Source organism: Melitaea cinxia, chromosome 19 (genome assembly GCF_905220565.1).
Source record: "Melitaea cinxia chromosome 19, ilMelCinx1.1, whole genome shotgun sequence".
In the NCBI taxonomy this organism is placed as follows: domain Eukaryota; kingdom Metazoa; phylum Arthropoda; class Insecta; order Lepidoptera; family Nymphalidae; genus Melitaea; species Melitaea cinxia.
Genome location: NC_059412.1, coordinates 82,424 through 103,144, shown reverse-complemented (window position 1 = coordinate 103,144; position 20,721 = coordinate 82,424). Strand labels below are relative to the sequence as shown.

Genomic DNA, 20,721 nt, shown 5'->3' with positions numbered 1-20,721 from the left:
CACCCGCAAGTTCGGTTGTCTGCGGATGCGGTAAAATTGACCGCCGATTTGGACTTGGCTGACCCTAAATTCGACCTACCTGGCACGGTCGATTTGTTGCTTGGCGCCGATGTACTGGGCAAAATATTACTCGGTAAGGATCGTGTTTTGCAGCCAGGTGGCTTAGTAGCCCTCCGGACCATATTTGGGTTCGCATTGATGGGGCCTGTATTGAGGGCTCCCCCTCCTGCTGAACCTGGAACGGCTTTGATGGTGGGCTCCGCCCTCTCTGACGCCGTGCAGAGATTTTGGGAAGTGGAAGAGCCACCACAAGCACCCCGCTCTGATCCGGAACACGAGGAGTGTGAACGGTTCTACAAGAGCAACACTAGTTATCTTCGTTCTGGCCGGATCATGACAAGATTGCCATTTCTTGCCGTACGACCGCCCCTTGGCGACTCGCGGCCTACTGCAGAGAAGCGTTTATTGGCAATGGAGCGCCGCATGAGCAGGGACCCGCTACTTAAACAGAAGTACATTGACTTCATGCGGGAGTATGAGAATTTGGGACACATGTCTGTGTCAAAACTTGACTGGCGCTCGACGGAGCATTTTTTTCTCCCGCATCATGCTGTGATAAAGCCGTCAAGTGGCAAGCTGCGCACAGTATTTGATGGTTCTGCGCAGACCACATCGGGAGTGTCCTTGAACCAGTGTCTTCATTCTGGTCCCAAATTGCTTAAGGACCTTTGTGACGTCATCACGCGGTTTCGGCGTCACCAATTCGTTTTCGTAGCTGACATCAAGATGATGTTCAGGCAAACGGTAATCCACCCTGATGATCGTCGATACCAGCTGATATTGTGGCGGGAAAACCCGCAAGATCCCATACTTGTCTACGAACTCAACACGAACACATACGGGCTGCGGTCTAGCCCCTTTTTGGCCATACGTTCGCTTTGGGAGCTCGCAGATCGAGAGCGTATGTCGTTTCCTCGCGCAGCCGCCATTTTGAAGGAGGACCTATATGTTGATGACATATGCACTGGTGCGTCCACGGAGAGAGAGGCTCTCCTTTTGCGTGACGAATTGATTGGCATCCTAGCCTCCGCAGGATATGAATTGCGTAAATGGATCTCCAACTTACCTGCGCTCTTGGATGGGCTACCTGATGACCACCAGCAGGATCCTCACCTATTTGAGAACCGTGACAATCCTACCATGATGACAGTCCTTGGAATACAGTACAGACCAGTCCAGGACATCTTCACGTTCAACGTCGATTTGGATTCGCCTCGCACTTGGACGAAACGGCTGGTTCTGTCGACTGTCGCGAGAACGTTTGATCCCAATGGTTGGATATGCCCAGTCATATTCTGGGCCAAATGCTTCCTGCAGAGACTTTGGACTGCAGGTCTTGGATGGGACGAGCCACTCCGCGAAGCTATTTTGAAGGACTGGCTCCTGTTTGCTTCCTCATTGCCTGCTATCAATATGATATCGTTGCCCCGTGCTATGCTTCCACCAGGGAAGCATACAGCGTCCCTTCATGGGTTTTCGGACGCTTCGGAACGTGGGTACGCAGCAGCCGTATATTTGCGCACCGTGACCATGGATGGTCAAGTGAAGGTGTCATTGGTCATGGCGAAGAGCAAGGTCGCGCCTCTTCGAACTACCTTGACAATTCCCAAGCTAGAGTTGTCAGGGGCGGCCCTTCTTGCTCGCCTCTTGAATCACGTCATGTCCATCTTGTGCCCATCAGTTAACATTGAGACAGTCTATGCATGGACTGACAGTCAAATTGTCCTATGTTGGCTGAAGACGTCAGTCCACACCTTAGAGGTGTTTGTTGCAAATCGGGTCTCTCAGATCCAGAAATCGGAAACCCCGTTAATCTGGAGGCATGTGCCTGGCGAAGTCAACCCTGCTGATTGCGCATCACGGGGATGTATGGCCCCCTTTTTGGTTGAGCACTCCCTGTGGTGGGGACCTGAGTGGTTGACCAGGTCAGAATCTAATTGGCCGCGAACACCGGCCTTGGATACTGTCACATTGCCTGGGTTGCGAACCCTTGCGATTGAACGGCGGGACCATCCGTTCGACCCAGATTTCCTAATGAATCGCTACAGCTCATTAGACAAATTACTGGGGGTCACCGCTTGGATCAAGCGCTTCACCAGAAATTGTAGACACCCACAGAACAAATGCTTGGAGGCGTTCTTATCGCCACAAGAGCTCCAGGATGCTCTTCTTCATTGGGTTCGTTCTGTGCAAGAAGAGAACTTTGAAAATGAGATTGATATTTTGAGAAAAGGCAAATGTAAGCTGTCTGGAGCCATTTGCAAACTGAACCCCTTTTTGGACAGTGCGGGTCTTATGCGAGTCGGAGGGCGTCTAAGGAACGCAAACCTCCCGTATGGAGCTCGTCATCCCCTCCTGTTGCCCAAAAGTGGCCACTTAGTGAGTTTGTTGGTGACTGATCGTCACATCAAGAACTCCCACGCCGGCTGTAATGCCTTATTGGCCATTTTACAACGAGAATTTTGGATTTTATCGGCCCGAAGGACGATCCGTAGTGTGGTCTTTCGCTGCATGTCTTGTTATAGACTCAAGGCCTCTACCATGCAGCCTATCATGGGTGACCTGCCGTCGGATCGGGTCACAGAGACAAGGCCCTTTGCTGGAGTTGGGACGGACTTTGCAGGTCCCTTTTCGGTTAAGACCTCGACCCTCAGGAACAGTAAAACGGTCAAGTCCTACCTGTGCGTCTTTGTTTGCCTGTCCACCAAGGCGGTACACTTAGAACTAGTCTCAGCCCTCTCGACAGAGGCCTTTGTTGCGACGTTAGATAGATTCGTGTCACGACGAGGACTACCGTCCTTGATTCGGTCGGATTGCGGCACCAACTTCAAAGGCACAAATAACTATTTAAAAGAGATATATGAATTTTTGGCGTCTAATGAGACTGAGATTGCGTCTAGACTAGCTAGTCGCAGAATAACTTGGAAGTTCAGTCCCGTGTCATGCCCCCACTGGGGAGGAATTTTTGAAAGTGTTGTAAAGGTTGCCAAAACACATTTGCGACGAGTAATTGGCGAGTCCGTATTAACATTTGAGGAGCTCGCAACTGTGTTTTGCAAAATTGAAGCCATGTTGAATTCACGCCCGTTGTGCCCGATCTCTTCAGACCCTAACGATTTGGAAGCCCTCACACCGGGCCATTTTTTGATTGGACGGCCGCTGAACGCCCTGCCGGAATACCCCTATGTTGATGTTAAACTCAATCGTCTCTCGCGGTTTGAATTGATCCAACAACTCACTCAGAGCTTTTGGAAACGTTGGAATTTGGAATATTTGCATATTCTCCAGCAGCGCGTTAAGTGGACTGACAAGACTGATCCACCGCATGTTGGTGACCTCGTTCTGGTTAAGGACGCTAACTCACCGCCACTGTGTTGGTGCAGAGGGCGCATTCTTAACCTCGTCTTTGGAGCAGATGGAGTGCCCCGTTTTGCTGAGGTTCGGGTGGACGGTTCTGTTCTGAAGAGAGCGGTATCAACCTTGTCACGACTGCCAATTGATTAGCGGCCAGGTAGTCCTGGCCGAGGCGGGTAGATGTTATGAACCAAATGTAGCAACACTAAACTATTATATTATCTATGACAGTTAGTATAGTTTACGAAATGGTTTTTATCTATGAGCTGTCATTCGTCACCTTTTGAATTTAAAATTTGCATCGTTTTTTCCGGTCTCCGTATAAAAGTTACGCTTTTGTTTGTACTTGTTCGTTCTCGCGAAAAATTATCGCCTTTTGTTGATCGAACCATCCTTTGTTGTTTGAAGTAATTTAATTGTTAATAGCAAATTGTATTCCTTGTATTCCTTGTTGAATTATTGTGAAAAACGTGAGTGAACTACGCCGAACAACGGCCATTTTGATTGTTGGTTCCTGCTTCAGCCCGCCACTTCAGTTAAGTATAATTGATTAGCATTAGACGTAATGATTGGCCAATTATAGTTTGATGTTAATTAAGTTATACCTGGCGAGGCTTCACCGAACAGTATTCAGTGAAACTAAGGTAGGATTTTTATTTAAGACATTAAGTGTTAGCTCTGCGTACTGCAGACAATTGTTCGTCCCGTTCGTACCTGAGATCACGCTTCCACTCGTTTTCAATATACTCCAGGTCGGACGTAACAGGTATAATACTCATAAAATAATCGAAGTTCTTGTATATTTTGTGATATCAAAATAATTTTCTTCAATAAAATTAATAATGGGTTCCTGCTAATCATACTCGTATTTATAAGACCACATTAATATTTCCGTTATTGCCAGCCAGAGGCAAGTTTAATACAAACACGTGTCGGCGACAAACAGAACCCGACGAGCAAAGCCGCGGGCGCGAGTCAAATATAGCGCGATAATAATAGTGTATGCTCCTCTAATAGGAAAAAGTGTTGACTCAGCGGTCGTTACACTTCGTTTTCCAATAAAGCTAATGGCTATGTTTAAAGATTACAAGCTATCCATCATATAGAATCGCAGACGGGTAGTTTTCATCAGATTAAATAATTACATGTTTTCTTTTGGGTTATTGCGCAAGTTTCGCCGTGAGTCTAGTGAGGAAATTTATGTATTCACGACGTCTCAGAAAAAAATATAAGAAGGACAAGTCAATTATACTTTCGTATGAACTCACATCGATGTAACGTTTTGTAAAGGCGACATTTTTATTTACGCAATGGAAAACAAGTTGTCGGTACCTACATGCTGAATATTGATGAGTATTATCATTGTGATGGAATTTATTGAGAACAATGTACGCGCCTGTGTAGCGTGTGCCTCGATTACATTAATATACGACTCCTGCGGCTGCTGCAAGTTGCCAAGTCTTGGCAAATCAATCAATGCTCCGCTCACCCGCAAGTCGCTCATTTGTAATACGGACGTGGTCGACACTGGCGTCTTTCAATTGGATGTTTGTTAAAAGTAAATGAGTTTTCTGTCTTTAATTAAAATTACATTAATTTCACCGATACTTTTTACATAGTGGCAAAATTAAAAACATATTTTAATGTCGATCACAATAAAAAAAAACGTAAGAGTTTACTTAATTACAATATTTATGACGAAAAAATATATTCAAGATAATACATAATAATAATAATAAATATCTACACAATACACACACGGTCATCTGTTCCGACGTCACAGCCGACTGGTATAGCTATATTTTTTTTAATAAACTCGGGGTGGGATTCGACCCCACAACCCTCGGAGCAGAAAGCAGGGTCACTACAAACTGCGCCAACGGGCTAGTCAAGATGATTGTTTCATAACTATGATCCGAATAACATGTTGTCCACCTCATCCAAGACCCTCCCCAGGAGCTCTGGCCACCTTACTCACCATAGGAACATAGGAATTTGTTGCTGTGTTCTTTCTTTTATACATACGTACTAGCAGCTGTAACGCTTCTTGAGAGGACTGTTATTAAGCTGTTGTTTATGTTGAGCAGCTTTCCCAGTCGGGCTGATTCAATATTCCCCGCTGAGCCCTATGTGTGTACAAACGAAAAGAACACAGCCACAAATTAAGACACTTATTATTGCACATATTTTCTTAAAGAATGCCCAAATGTGATATATTACACGTTAGTAAAAGCATTTCAATATTGATGTTGCTGTCTTGTAAGCGAGCTCGCAGCGCGCTGTGACGAATGGCGCGCAGCCAGATACAAATTGAACAATGTTTAGTGTAAATGAAAAAGCGCCACTTTAAAACAGCCAGTAATTTGTTTAGTTTAAAAATAAGCTCGCCGCGTTGGCGCAACGGTCACAGCCATGGATTGTGCCGGTTGCGCTGGCGGTTGCGGGTTCGATCCCCGCACATGACAAACATTTGTATTGGCCATACGGGTGTTTGCCATGGCCTGGGTGTTTGTACAGTCCTTTTGGGTCTCCCCAGCGTGCCTCCGAGAGCACATTAAGCCGTTGGTCCCGGTTGTTATCATGTACACCTGATAGCGATCGTTACTCATAGTAGGGAATATATATGCCAACCCGCATTGGAGCAGCGTGGTGGATTAAGCTCTGATCCTTCTCCTACATGGGGAAAGAGGCCTATCCCCAGTAGTGGGATATTACAGGACGAAGCGTAAAGCAAGTCGCGGTACTCACAGGTCGCGCAGGCCGGCGGCGGCCTGCAGCGCGTCCGCCGGCAGCACCGTGATGTTGTTGTCGGACACGTCCCTGCAAGCAATGACACACATTACAATGCTTTGTAATTATTTATTCATTTAATTAGTTAATTATATACAGCAATAGCTAACACAGTAATTGTTACATCTAGTACTAAATATGAGATGTAACAGGATGCTTGAGCATCATATATATTAATACGCTAAGGTTGAGATGTTTGCCTCCCTTTTTAGAAAAAACCTCACAATCACTCCACATAAATTAGATAGGTATCATTTTATAGATAATTGCTTGCTCTACCGGAATTATATGCATGACGATGATCTTATACTTATTTAGTGCGAATTATTCGCATATATTGCTAGTATTAAATTAATAAAGTAAAAATGGTAATATAAAGTAATGTAAAATAAAGTAAAAATTAATAAAGTAATAATATTTCCATGCTGACATTAAAATTATCGATATAGCCATATGACTTGTTATAAGTCCTAATTAGTTTGAGGGTTAAAAAAAGTGTTACTTGAGTTTAGTTCTAAAGCGGGGCTGATACAAATGACCAGAGATGAGCCATTCTCTTTATACCTTTACACGGGACATTTGATTGTCTTTACTATTTATAGAGAGGAACAGTACATCAAGCAATCCGCGACTAACCAAGAGCTACCGCTCGTTATATAATATAAATAGCTGAGGCACTCAGAATATTTTTGAAGTTGCTTATGGAAAAAGCAAGAAGCCTCTTTTAGAATGGCAAGATGTCGAGAAATCTTTTTTGAATATTGTAATGAAGGACCAAAAAAACTATGTATATGTGTGAGTGACAGACGACATGTGAGGGAAGGTTATGAGGGAAACCAAACCCAATGAAAGTCGATCTAACACTAAATTGATTAAGACTGTTTTGAGTATATATAGGCAGAAGTACAGACGTCATTTGACGTCATTCGTAGCAAACAAACAACAATTTCATTAGAAATCTGCATCAGTCAAATAACAATTTCGTAATAAATAAGCTAAATTAAGAAGGTTATGAGTTTGCAAGACAATCATGTTGCTCAATGTGAGTTAACCCATACAGGTACGTTTAATTCATAATTGATGTACGTTATAACTGGACAACCACGCTACTTTCAATTTTCTTATTCAATTGAACCTCTTCTTCCGTTCCCGAGTGTGTCACTTAATATATGCCGTCGAGGACGTCCACGAAAACATCCGCGGCGCGCGCTCTCGTTGAGTGATTTATAGTAATTGCTCGATAGTGGAAGGATGTCTAAATCTACACCCGCTGACGACGTGTCAGTTTTACTACGGCGGCAATTGTAAAACCGGGACAGGGCGGCGTGACGTGCGTCACAGTGCCACGAGCGAACCTGTTAATGGCTCCACCAGAGTGTCGTCCGACCGCGACGACGCAATACGTAACTATTTATTTTTATTACGTCGTAAATTCCTAAATTGTGTTTATTGTCGCACTGTCTACTTATTAACAGTTTTTTTTTAAACATTTTCATATAAACTAATTGTAAATGCCCACTTCGCTCGGCCTCGGGTGATCAGTGTAACGATCAACTCCGACCCGCACACGGCGGCGTATAACGTTTTTAGAGTGCTTTATACGGTCGTGACGATACCACAATTTATTTTTACGATCTCTCATCAAAATTTGAAGGATAATTGTCGTGAATTCTCGTTTCTCGTCTTTAAGAGATTACGATCTTCTCAAAGAATCTGGTAATTAAGAAGGCGTATGTAAATGGTGTGCGGGGCGGGGGTGGTGGTGCGGGGTGTCCCACGATAACGAGGCGGTGCGTTATTGCCGCCATCCATCACCGCCGTCAGCAGCAGCGCCCCGCGCCGCACGTATCGCGCTCGCTGGCTCTTGGCCCTTCATTTCCGTTTTATTACCAATTTTGTATTTTATCATAAGATATTATCAGCACAAGCATAAATTATACACTGTTCGTCAGCAGATCTAAGGATAGAAATAGGTTAACCTATTTCGGTAAGAAATATAAGGAAAAAATTGTATGAATATTAGCTAATCTTGGTTTATTTATTAACTAATCTTAGTTTTCTTGAAAAATTGTAGTGAAATCAGGTTACTGTATTGAGGTAGGCTACAGCAGGATATATTTATTTATTATTATTTATATTTATTATTATTTTTATAAGCCTCAACCTCATAGAAGATCACAGTTCAATAATTGTCGGAGTCCCTAGGAAGGGTCAAGAATAGGGTCGGCAACGCGCTTCGTTGCTTTTGGTGTTGCAGGCGTCAATAGGCAATAACAGTAACCGCTTACCATCAGGTAGGCCAAAAGAAGTTCACACACAAAGGTATTTATTTCCTCAAGCACATAAGAAATATTTTCAAACCGATTGATTTTACAATTTATCCAGCACAGCAGAGGTCCTTAGCAAGTAAACAAGACAGAATAATAATGTTCAGAAAAAGAAAACGTTTGTTTTTGGATTAAAAATTAAAATCAATCATTATTCCTTGAGAGCAAATCTTTATTTTACGACACCTCGCCCGCTGGTCGGCTCGAGCGATAAACACCGCTAATGAAAATGTGTCAGGTTATTAGTCGTAATAACATCGCTCAGAGCGGCTAATCACTATCAGATGCCGATAAAATCGGCCTGACAACTTATCGCGCTCTCTGAAGCAAGGTCGTAATATCCATTAAATATTTGAGTAGTATTTTATGTTAGAACTGGGGCAATAATATCGGGTGGCGGGGTCGTCGCTCCAGCCTCTCGGCTTCGCCCGCGGCGATCGTTTCGCATATCCTGCCGGCGACCCGCGGCGAGGCGGAGCGATAAATATCTTACAACATGACTAATTAATAGATGAGGTATATAATTAAACGTTACAAAATCGTCGTTAGCCGTGTTTATGAGCAATGAGCAATATTAACAAGGGGAGCCATGCGCGCGGTCCGGGTCGCCGCCGCGTCATTCCCACGTCCTCCGTCGGCGTCCTCGACGAACCGCAGCGGCGCACGTGCTGTTACTGCACGACTGCACGACGGCCGCGTGTGGTTCGTATATTCTCAATAACGCCCACTGTTGGCGGTCACTCGGCCAAAGCGCGACTAGGTAATAAAGGAGATCGGTTGTTTCGCAAACACAGTGAGCTTGTTTGAAAAGCTGACACTCTCTTTGTGAGAAAAGCTTTGCACTGTTTACGTTTCATATGAAATGTTTGAGATGAATTCAGCGATACGCGTAGAAATATTATATTATTGTTTACTAGACGCGTATCGCTGGGTCACCGATTCGACGAACCTTTCAGTGTTTGCTTGAATTTATTTTACGACTTGAAGGGGAAGCGAACTAAAATATACTATGTATACCACATTTTTTTTCTAATATAAAAGCAATGGTAACGACGTCGCTCCTTTGACACGCACAAGTTTCGTAAAATATTTTATTTAACCTATAAACATAAAATTTATGTCAACCTAGGAGGGTTTTTACGTGAGCATTTTATTTTGTTATTTAAAAAAAAAACAATGTCAAAATAAATTTAGACTCGAAATATAAAATATAATTCATCATCATCATCATCATCATCATTTCAACCTATCACAGTCCACTGCTGGACATATGTCTCCACAAGTTCACGCCAAAAATGGTGTGAACTCATGTGTATTGGCCATAGTCACCACGTTGGGCTGGTGGGTTGGTGACCGCAGGGCTGGCTTTGTCGCACCGAAGACGCTGCTGCCCGTCTACGGCCTGTGTATTTCATTGCCAGTAGTTGGTGTTAGTGTAGTTCCAAGGTAGTGGAACCGTGTTATCCCTTAGTCGCCTCTTACGACACCCACGGGAAGAGAGGGGGTGGCTATATTCTTCATTGCCGTAACCACACAGCATAAATATACTTGTTCATTATTTATTCTTCATTCTAATTAATTATTCATAAATTTTAAGAGTTGTTCCAGATCTTTTGATACCATTGTTTGTAAATACTTATTGTCTTCAGACTCCTCGAGTGAACGACGCGAAAACGTTTTAGAAATTCTCAGAACAAGAACATATATAAGAGTTAATTAAAATTATTAATTTTTGAATACGATTAATGTGGAAGGCATGTATGTAAAAAGTCCAGTTGAATGCGAAATATTTGAGAATTTTACGTACTTGTTCTTACAGCGAGGCAATCAATAAGCTGGAGGACCAAACACTCAGAGCCTGTTTCTCCCTCAAATTCCAACAAATTTTCCAAGTTTTTTATTGCTATTTCTTAAGTTTAGGGACAAAGCGAAAGATTGACGTTAATAGCGCCCGCGTGTGCTGATCGAGAGCTCGACGTCGGAATACACGGCGCGAGTTACGTTCACTCTTTAATTAAAGTTAAACCGACACCTATGTTGGTTTAAAAAAAAAAACTATAAATCTACAGTAATTACTTCAACCTTGTTTTCGAACACGAAATATACACATTTTCGCATAAACCCTGTTAAAAATGTGACTTCTTTTTAACCGACATCAAAAAAGGAGGATGTTACTCAATTCGACCGTATATATGTATATACATTAAAAAAAATTTTAATGTATGTTTGGGGATAATTTCTTCGTTTATGAACCGATTTTGATAATTATTTTTTTTGTTGGAAAGGAGATATCGCAGTGGTGGTACCAGTGTAAGGAAACCAGGATCTGATGATGGAATCTTTGAGAAATCGAGGGGAACCCTCAAAAATCGTAGTGACGACTAGTGCGTCTGTTAATTTTTTTTGTCAAATTACTTGTCGATGTAATTGAAGTCGGTTTTTTTTCGTTTGCGAGCAAACACAATTATCCTTTTATTGGAGTAAAACTTCTTTACGTACGCTTGATTGGGGGAGTAAACTGGTAAATGCGAGACGAGAGCTCATTTGATCATTACAGCCTATACAGTCCACTGCTGGACATAGGCCTCCAAAAGTTTACGCCAATGATAACGTGAACTCATGTATTTTGCCCATAGTCACCACGTTGGGCAGGCGGGTTGGTGACCGCAGGGCTAGCTTTGTCGCACCGAAGACGCTGCTGCCTGTCTTCGGCCTGTGTATTTCAAAGCCAGCAGTTGGATGGTTATCCCGCCACCGGTCGGCTTTTTAAGTTCCAAGGTGGTAGCGGAACTGTGTTATCCCTTAGTCGCCTCTTACGACACCCACGGGAAGAGAGGGGGTGGCTATATTCTTTAGTACCGTAGCCACACAGTACGTATTGTATAATAAATACAATACAGGCGTATTGTATAATAAATGGAAATATCCACCTATATCAGAGCGTCACCTTTGAGTTCGGACCTCTAGCAGCATCAGATAAAATCTCTGGACAGCGTCGGTGTGTAACTAGATATTGTCCAGTCGTATCCAATGCCCCGCATCGTTGTGAAACTTATAATTGATTGATTGATTGATTGTTTCAGTTACACAGAGGAGGATTACGTAGAGATCACATCATACGTTGTGGCAGAACACTGACTACAGCTCTGTTAGTACTCGACGATGGCAGGCGGCGTTTAGAAATTATTTGTTCAAACATACAATTCATATATTTTTGTGACATTTTTTTTAAATAGTACGTAATTTTTTTATATTGAAAGCGTAATCTTAAGGCAATATTTGAATCAACCAACTCCCTAAAAAATCAGATTTAACGAGTCTTTTCATTGTCAAATGATCGTAATGAAATGCTGTAGTTGAAGAAAAACAGCCTTAAGTACCAGATAATGAATGAGAGTAGATCTTACGTCGATATATTAGGGTTGAGTTATAAAACTTTCAGAATTAAATGCATGGCTACGAGCTCGAGTGAGATGCTGTCGTTGTGTCTGATGCTTAACAAAATTCAAGGAACACAGACATATACACGTTTTGATCGATTCGATATTTTTATAGTAGGTTACATTCACTGTATTTTTAAGTATTGGTGTTCGCGGAGCCGGTACAACATGCGATGTACGTGGGACAGTCGGGCAATGTTCACCGCGAGACGAGTTCCGAGTGGATACTCTCGAACTGCATCCGATTGCTAAGTGTAATGTAGGTCACGAACAAACTGTACAAATAATATATTCCGCGCGTCGGTCGGTCCGAGGAGCTCGTCCTTCCGACCGCACCCGCGCGTTTACGATCCTCGCTTTACTATTTTAAAATTCTTACACAATTATTACCGCGGTAGGACAGAGCAGGAAATATTCTGATCAAAATCTGGAATATCTGGGAGGGAATCGAACCCACAGCCCCCGGGGAAAAAAGGAGGGTTAATAGAAACTGCGCCAATGGGCTAGTCACAGCTTAATTATACTGCTTTAAGGGTAGGAGGTAGTAGGAGGGATTGGGGCTAGGTCGGAAACGCGCTTGCGATGCTTCTGGTGTTGCAGACGTTTATAAGCTACAATAATCGTTTACCATGAGGTGAGCCGTAGGCTTACTTGTCAACCTACTTTTAGAAGAAAAAAAAAACTCGGAATAACTCGCCGCGTCCAGCGCACGGCTCGTGACGGTCGACGTTGCGTTTCTGTTCCACTTCAAGTGTCGCGATTATAGATTATTTCAATAAAATATTGTTTTAATAGCCTCTATCCGGTCGGATAAGCGGTCGTAAAAGTTTTAAACAGCTTACGTAAATTGCACATTATTACGAATACGGGTCTCTTTGTAAGTTCAACGGTGCGGCGGCACGTCACGAGACCGAAGTATTAAAAGCGTCGCGCGCTATTAAGAATTCAAAACAATTTTATTCGTATACGTCTACGAGCGCCCGCTGGCGAACAGACCGCGTGTGGAGATCTCGGTCCCGAGGGGGAGCGTCACGGTAACTTATACTTTACGTAAATTTAACAAATTCGTTTGATCGTAAGTCCGATAGTGTAAGCAGTCGTATGACGAAATATCAAACATACATTTTCAGTAAATTTGGCAAACAGATTAGTTTGTTTATCCTTTGGGTCCTTTAAGAGAACTTGTGAACGTTAACAACGAAAGTTATTGAAATTATTAATATTGTAATGAATCTTATCATCTTAATTACAACTTGTTGTATTACATTGATAAATAGTTAAACTATATTTTACCATACTGAGTAACAAAAAAAGAAAGAGAAAAGAAAGCGATTATTACGTAAACGTTCCGTAAAGGACATAAATATTTATGAATTTTTAGAACTTTACTCTTCGCTAAAGTCTAAGGCAGTACCTAAATATCATATTGGTTACATTTGTACATATAGCGCATACGAGTAGCCAAAAGTGCAGTGCATCTCTACTAATATGCAATAAATAATTTAGATTCCAATTTTAACATTTATAAATACGCATCGCAGCGTCTGCCACCAACACGGCCGTAACACCGGCAGGTATTAATGGGACGGCGTGCCGGGCGCGCTCGGGCCCGCGGAATTCGCTTTATAGAGACAGGAGAATGTTTCTATTTGGGCCGTCTCGGATTAATATAGGCTCGAAGCACTGCGCTCGCGTGCCTCGAGCGTGAGCGTCATCTGCTCGTCGCATGAACGAGTCCGCGAGTCCGCACCGCGAGGATCGCCGCCATGTTTACGAGAGCGACCCGGGCGACCCTCCCAGGCAGAGTACGGACTCATTGTTGTTGCCGATACGTAGGTATAATGCGCTTCTGCTAAGCGGCTTATCGGAATAACGCTGCAAGCAGCCGTGCTGTCGTGATGCAGCGGGAGGCGGTGAGCCGGGCGAGCGCGGGTGCGGGTGCGAGGTGGCGGGGCGGGCGGCTGCAGCCTGCAACCGATCGCCCTCGCTTCTATAAATAGACAGCCTAGATCCTGCCGCGCCCGCTTGATACCGCGTTTCCGTGAAACGAAAGCGTAATATATTTATATTTGCACTGATAACGTTTATCATTTTAAATGCACAAATTAATTCAATTTATTCCACGATTGAACGCAGGCTTTAATTATGAAAATTACCCTTAAATCACGGCGATTTCTCGACCTAGTTCTCTTATCGACTCGTTGAGGGGGGCGGTCAAATTGTTTATTAATTTCCCTTTCTGTACGTAAATTACATTAGACGCCGAGTTGAGTAATGAGCGGGGCGGGACAACCGCGCTCCTAATGGCATTATCATATTAGCTGCGGAGCTTCGGCAAATAAATACTTCGTTAAATCAATTACTGCTTCTTGCATTGTTAATTTACTAATAAACGGATACCGAAACAAGGTAATTTAGATCGTCGAAGTGACAACACTATCATTGTTGCTATGGAAGTTTTAACTTTCTGTTTGAAAGGGAATCTACTTAATTCTCTGTATTTACCGGTTCGACCTGAAAAATTGTTCAAAGAATTAAAGTCTAAACTTTTGTAACAAGAATGTTGATGTTTATGAATTGAGAGTGTTTAACGACTGAAACGCCACGCCATCAAGGCCGCAGCTGAGACCGCGAGGGATGCAACATTAATACTTTTAGGTACACGAAGTTTGTGTCGAAATTTGCTTGATCACTATTATTAGTCCGGAATAAAGTCATTAAGTTTATTGAGGTTGAAGGTCTGAAAAATGGGAAACCACAACCTTGGCGTAACAACAAACGTCAGGCTTCCATAGTTGTTCTTCTTAACTACAAAACACTGGTAGGTATACTAGTATCGTACTAGTGTCGTACGATATTCTTAACAGACCACATCCATTGTTGAATCTTATATTGAGTTGTACTTATGTTAACTAAGCTTCGGACATTCACTAAAACGTACGTGTAGGGTATGTATAAAGTCTTCGAAAATATATCTCTGATGTCTCTGGAATCACATAGACGCGACAATGAAGACCAGCCGAGTGTTGGCCGCCGGTTCGTCCGTTGACCAGCGCGCGGCCGCTCTGATTATTCGTTAAATGAAAGTTTTAATGAAAAGCAAAGACACTCAACGGCAGAGACAACCGTAGGCACTCGTGACCAGGCTGGAGGGCTGGCGTTACGTTGCTCTGAACACGAACACAGCCATGTGTCGGATATACGCGTAAAAGCGTGAAAACGCGCCATGTTGGAGCCAAATACATGTGATGTCAAAAGTTGTGCCATGTGCGTATTATTGTTCTTCGTTTAACACACATTTAAGTTGTACGTAGTGATGGTAGCAGTAAATAATCTATGAAATATTTGATTCTAGTGTTTGATATAAACTATACGTACTTATAGCGTACGTATACGTAGATACATATTTTTTTAACCGACTTCAAAAAAGGAGGAGGTTACTCAATTCGACCGTATATATTATACGATGCTGCGCTGGGTGTCTTTAAGACCTTGGATTGGGGGGAACGAGGCATCAACGGCAACGACGAAAACATCATCTTTGCGGAGACGTTGGATGAGTTAGGCTAAATGCTGGCCGGCCTAAACGAGTCCTCCCGACGTGTCGGTCTCTTTATGAACTTGGACATAACGAAAGTTATGTTTAACAACCAAGTCATACCGAGACTGGTATCGGTCGATGGTACTCTTCTCGAAGTTGTTCAGGATTATATTTACCTAGGCCATACTATCCAACTAGGTCGCAACAACTTCGAGAAGGAGGCCGATAGGAGAATTCGGTTGGGCTGGGTGGCGTTTGACAGGTTTGAAGACAAAAGTCTTCGAACAATGCGTCCTACCTGTGTTAACATATACGGAGCCGAGACGTGGACACTGACCAAGGGACTGGTCCACAATTTAAAGTCGCTCAACGTGCAATGGAACGGGCTATGCTTGGGGTTTCTCTCAAAGATAGGATTAGAAATGTATTATGCAAGAATCTTATTATATCTGATCAAACATCACTCTCCTATATTTATTTGCCAATACTGTCGATTACTTTTGCATTTAAATTCAGGTTAAACGTAATTGATCAACCCCTGGACCTGTTGGGCGGCCTCTTCTATAAACATTTTATTCTCAACAAGAGATAATAAATACAAAAAAAAAAAAAAAACTATTGTACACATCATACCATTTGCACTATTAGAAAGGTGTTGACACCTCGGATTTATAACTTTTTTAATTTTTTTTACCTTATAGAGCGTGTCAACTTTAACAAGGGTGGAAACTCAGAAAACGATTCAATCCATCCATATCCATCCAGGATAAAAACAGGAAAAATGTCGATGGTTTTATCTAATATATAGATTTTGCGCAGTCAGTGGTCGTACATGTCGATAAGTTTATATAAAAAGCAATATCGAATATATAGTTGAACTAGATTTTTAAATCAACATTCTTATAAAAATAGGTAAAAAAACTTTTTAAGTTAAACGGTTTTATGTTAAACATACATTGCAATGTTTAAAATAAATGTAGTAAAAACCAAAAAATAATAAAATAGATACAGTCGTGGGAATTATAAACATATGCATAGACTAGACTAAAATAAAACCGTGGGGCACGTCAATTGTCTACAATCGTTGATTAAAATGTTTGTTTTGTAATGTTACACTATAATTAGGCAGTTGTTCAACCGACAACGATGGACGTGTGATAAGTAGGGCTAGAATATGGAAACAAGCTAGCAAGCTCGATTATAAGCGAGTTTTAGGGTTTCATAGTGGTGAGCGAGTAGTACTTTTATCATATGTTTTGTCGATTAAAGACAAACTACGAGCAGTGAAACGATTCCTCGCCAGCCAGCAGTGTGAATGTCCAACGATAAACTAGTTGAAACATCTCTTTTATTTACATGGAGTGTATAACTATTGGAATTTCCATGAGCAAGAAAATAGAAAGTAATTTCCTCACCGTCTGCGGGCCGACTGCCTATTTTAACGACGAATTAAACGATTCTTCTATCGCACATTAAGTCGATAATTTGTTGACAATTGACGTGCCCCACGGTTTTATTTTAGTCTAGTCTATGCATATGTTTATAATTCCCACGACTGTATCTATTTTATTATTTTTTGGTTTTTACTACATTTATTTTAAACATTGCAATGTATGTTTAACATAAAACCGTTTAACTTAAAAAGTTTTTTTACCTATTTTTATTTTCTAGTTTTTAGTTTTTATTTCGCATTCTGTTTAATTCATTTAGTGCTTCATTATTGCAAGGCCCATCTTAAATATTGAGGTTGTATAGTGCACTGTATTCTTCTTGTCAAGCCCTTTTATTTGATACCCATATTGGTGGGATTGATAAAAAATTGTTAGCAGACATTTGGTAGCGGCGGCCAGCTTAGATTTCAATTTTGCATAGTAAATTGTATTCTACTTGTTGAGACCTTTCATTTGATACCCATGTTGATGGGATTGATAAAACCTAAGTTATCCGCCATTTTGTAGAGGCCGCCATCTTGGATTTTAATTTTATATAGTATATTGTATTCTGCTTGTTGAGCCCTTTCATTTGATACCCATATTGATGGGATTGATAAAACCTACGTTATCCGCCATTTTGTAGCGGCCGCCATCTTGGATTTCAATTTTTTATAGTATATTGTATTCTGCTTGTTGAGCCCTTTCATTTGATACCCATATTGATGGGATTAATAAAACATAAATTATCCGCCATTTTGTAGCAGCGGCCATCTTGAATTTATAATGATAATGAATAAACATAATTGTATTGTCACCAAAATCCAAAGTGTATACAAAATTTCAGATTAATCGGTTGACAGGAAGAGGGTGAAATTTGAATTACTAAATTTGACCCAAGAATAAATAATAAATAAAAAATAAAACAAACGGGGTGAGCTAAATAAAACCGTTTAAAAATGACCATTTCCTTGACACGCTCCGCAGTCCGCTGCCCGAGTCGCTTTCAATTAATGAGCGCGTTGTTTCTTCGTTAAAACTATGTGCACCGCGCAGGACAGGTGTTATTTAAGTTAATAATTATATGTTAATAATAATTGTTACATATTTTTAAATTAGCTTTTAAGGTATTTCAGGTAATTCGGTAGATTCTTCTTAGTTTAAATCAGTAACGTCACTACATAAGACACACACTTAACAATGCAGTGTAACCTAAGCCCTAATTATTGTACCCGGACCGTAAAAAAAAGAAAGAGGATCTTAATTCGATTTTATCTTTTTTAAAATGTATGTTGCCTCATGTTGGACCGCTTCTGATGAATTTTGTTTTAAACGAAAGATGATGCGTGTCATGTGGTCCTATTTAAATTTGATTGAGATCTAACAAGTGCTTTTTGAGGTATATCTGATAATACGTTTTACTTAAATATTTTTTCGTCTACCTAAGTTGTATTATAATGCAGAACTTTTCACTGCATATACCGATTTTGATGATTCTTGTTTTGAAAAGCTGATGCTTGTCTTGTAGTCCCGTTAAAACTTGATTAAGATTTGATGATTACTTTTTGCTGTGTGGCTACGGCAGTTAAGAATAAGAGACCGACACCCACGGGAAGAGAGGGGTGGCTACCCCTCTCTTCCCGTGGGTGTCGTAAGAGGCGACTAAGGGATAACACGGTTCCACTACCACCTTGGAACTGCACTAACACCAACTACTGGCAATGAAATACTCAGGCCGAAGACGGGCAGCAGCGTCTTCGGTGCGACAAAGCCAGCCCTGCGGTCACCAACCCACCTGCCCAGCGTGTTCCAGCGTGTTTTTGTGGAGGCCTATGTCCAGCGGTGAACTGCAATAGGCTGAAGTGATGATAATTTCTGAGTAATCTTTGATAACGCGTATTTACTTGACTATTTTTTCGTCTATTTACATTGTATTACGTTGTGTCTTGTCAATGTATCAAGTTGTTTTTTTTTTCGTTTGTGAGTAAACACAATTAGCTCATTTGATTTTTTTTTACCAAATTAATTTAACACTCAGATTGCAAGCACAATTTTTATTGTGTTCATTATCTTACTTATAAAAAGGAGGAGATTCTCAATTCTATGGTATTTTTTGTGGTTCACTCTGTTACACCGCGGATGCGATTTGGTTTTTTTTGTCAATAGAAAAAGTCGTGGTGATTTTGTGGACCTTTTCGTGTGCCGCGGCACCCCTCACGCTACACTAGTGATAGTTAAACTTGTCGTTATTAATTAATATGTTTTTTTTTTTAATATTTCTCATAAACAATAGAACTATTAGATACTTATACTATTAAGAACAAAATTTAAAATGATTGTAATTAATTTAAATGTCTAATTGAATCAGCACCTAATATACTGTTCTTACAGTTCCCAACACCGGTTGTGCGCTGACCCTGGCCGGTGTGTGATCTCAAACGACAGTCTAAAGTATAAATATGGTCAAACTCCATTCAGTTTTAATAAATCATATCGTGCTCTTAAGTGTGGAAAAATCCTGCGCGTATTTGTTGATTGGAAATGTTTGTATCAGGAGATAATTTGTCTTTAGATGTAAAATGATATCCGTCAAACCTCGGTGTAGCAGTGTGTCGAGGTTGTTAAGTTTGAACATATGATGCTACTTCATTGCGGTACACCTTATCTCATTGTTAGCTGCAGTTAGCTCCCAGACTGCAGCTCGTTAGTAGATACTAGACAGTAAAGAGAGAAGTAAGATCGAAGTAGTTTACTACTGCAGCTGCGTTGTGTGCGGTGAAAATGTATGTGTGTGTGTATATATACATAATTTTGCTATCCATATCTGGCCTGAGACATCCGCGTTAATCTGAGGAAAATATAGCCCATAGCCTTCCTTGGTAAATGGGCTATCCAACACAAAAACAAGCAAACTACATTACTACAATTGTTTAGAAGCCGATTCATAATTTATTTATGAGAAGAGATGCATTCTTAGTCTGTCTGTCTGATGGTCTGTGTGTGTGTAAGTACAGCTACAGAAATACATACATTACATTTGATTACATTAAAAAAATGTAAAATTGTAATATTATAGAAAAGACTTCAACGCAATCTACTTTTAAACTGTTGATTACATTACGTGAATAACTTAACACGGCAGTCATCAAGGTATGTTAATTAATTAATGTTTACATCCACGATACTGCCACGAGGAAGTCGTTAACTTAAAATAACTGCTCGATAGACGAATTTACTAAGGACGCTTGACTAGCAAGCGATGTTACGGAAGAGTTGTGATTTCAGTTTAATGTCATGTGGTAGAGGATGTGTGAGCACTCACAGGGCCAGCAGGCGGTCGTGCAGCGGCGGTAGGCGGCGCAGGCCGGCGGCGCGGCAGGCCAGGCGGGTGCCCGCCTCGCTGCAGGCGCCGGCGCCCGGCCACGCCGCCGGCAGCGCCGCCAGCGCCGCCAGCAGCGCCAGCGCCGCCGCCATGCTTCACCTCGCGCCTCCATGCGCGCCGCCACCTCCTCGAGTGAGGAACTCTCTCATGCTCGTGTCCAACTATCGCTTCCTAATATCTTCTACTTTATTCGCGGGCGCCTCGCACTGAGATCACATCCGAGCCCGCGATCGGAAACTTTTTGTATGACGTTTGTAGTGAGCCTTTCTTAACATGTAGCTGTGTGGACGAAATTCGCGAGTGTCGCGTGTTATCGCGCTAGACTACGACGGCGACATACGAGTAACATGCGCTGCAGTGTGACGCGTACTGACGGCCGGCGAGCGGGCGCGCGAAC

At 41.8% G+C, this 20,721-nt stretch overlaps 1 protein-coding gene across 1 annotated transcript in view; it reads right to left on the bottom strand.

Moving 5' to 3' along the window:
• The window catches only part of LOC123662677 (lutropin-choriogonadotropic hormone receptor), a 71,272-nt gene extending 50,856 nt beyond the window's left edge, over positions 1-20,416 (bottom strand). Inside the window, exons 1-2 of the mRNA XM_045597482.1 lie at positions 20,265-20,416; positions 6,163-6,234 (exon numbers count right to left, since the gene is read on the bottom strand). Coding sequence (XP_045453438.1) covers positions 6,163-6,234; positions 20,265-20,416 — 224 coding nt within the window. The remainder of the gene's footprint in view (positions 1-6,162; positions 6,235-20,264) is intronic.
• Positions 20,417-20,721: the final 305 nt, after the last annotated feature.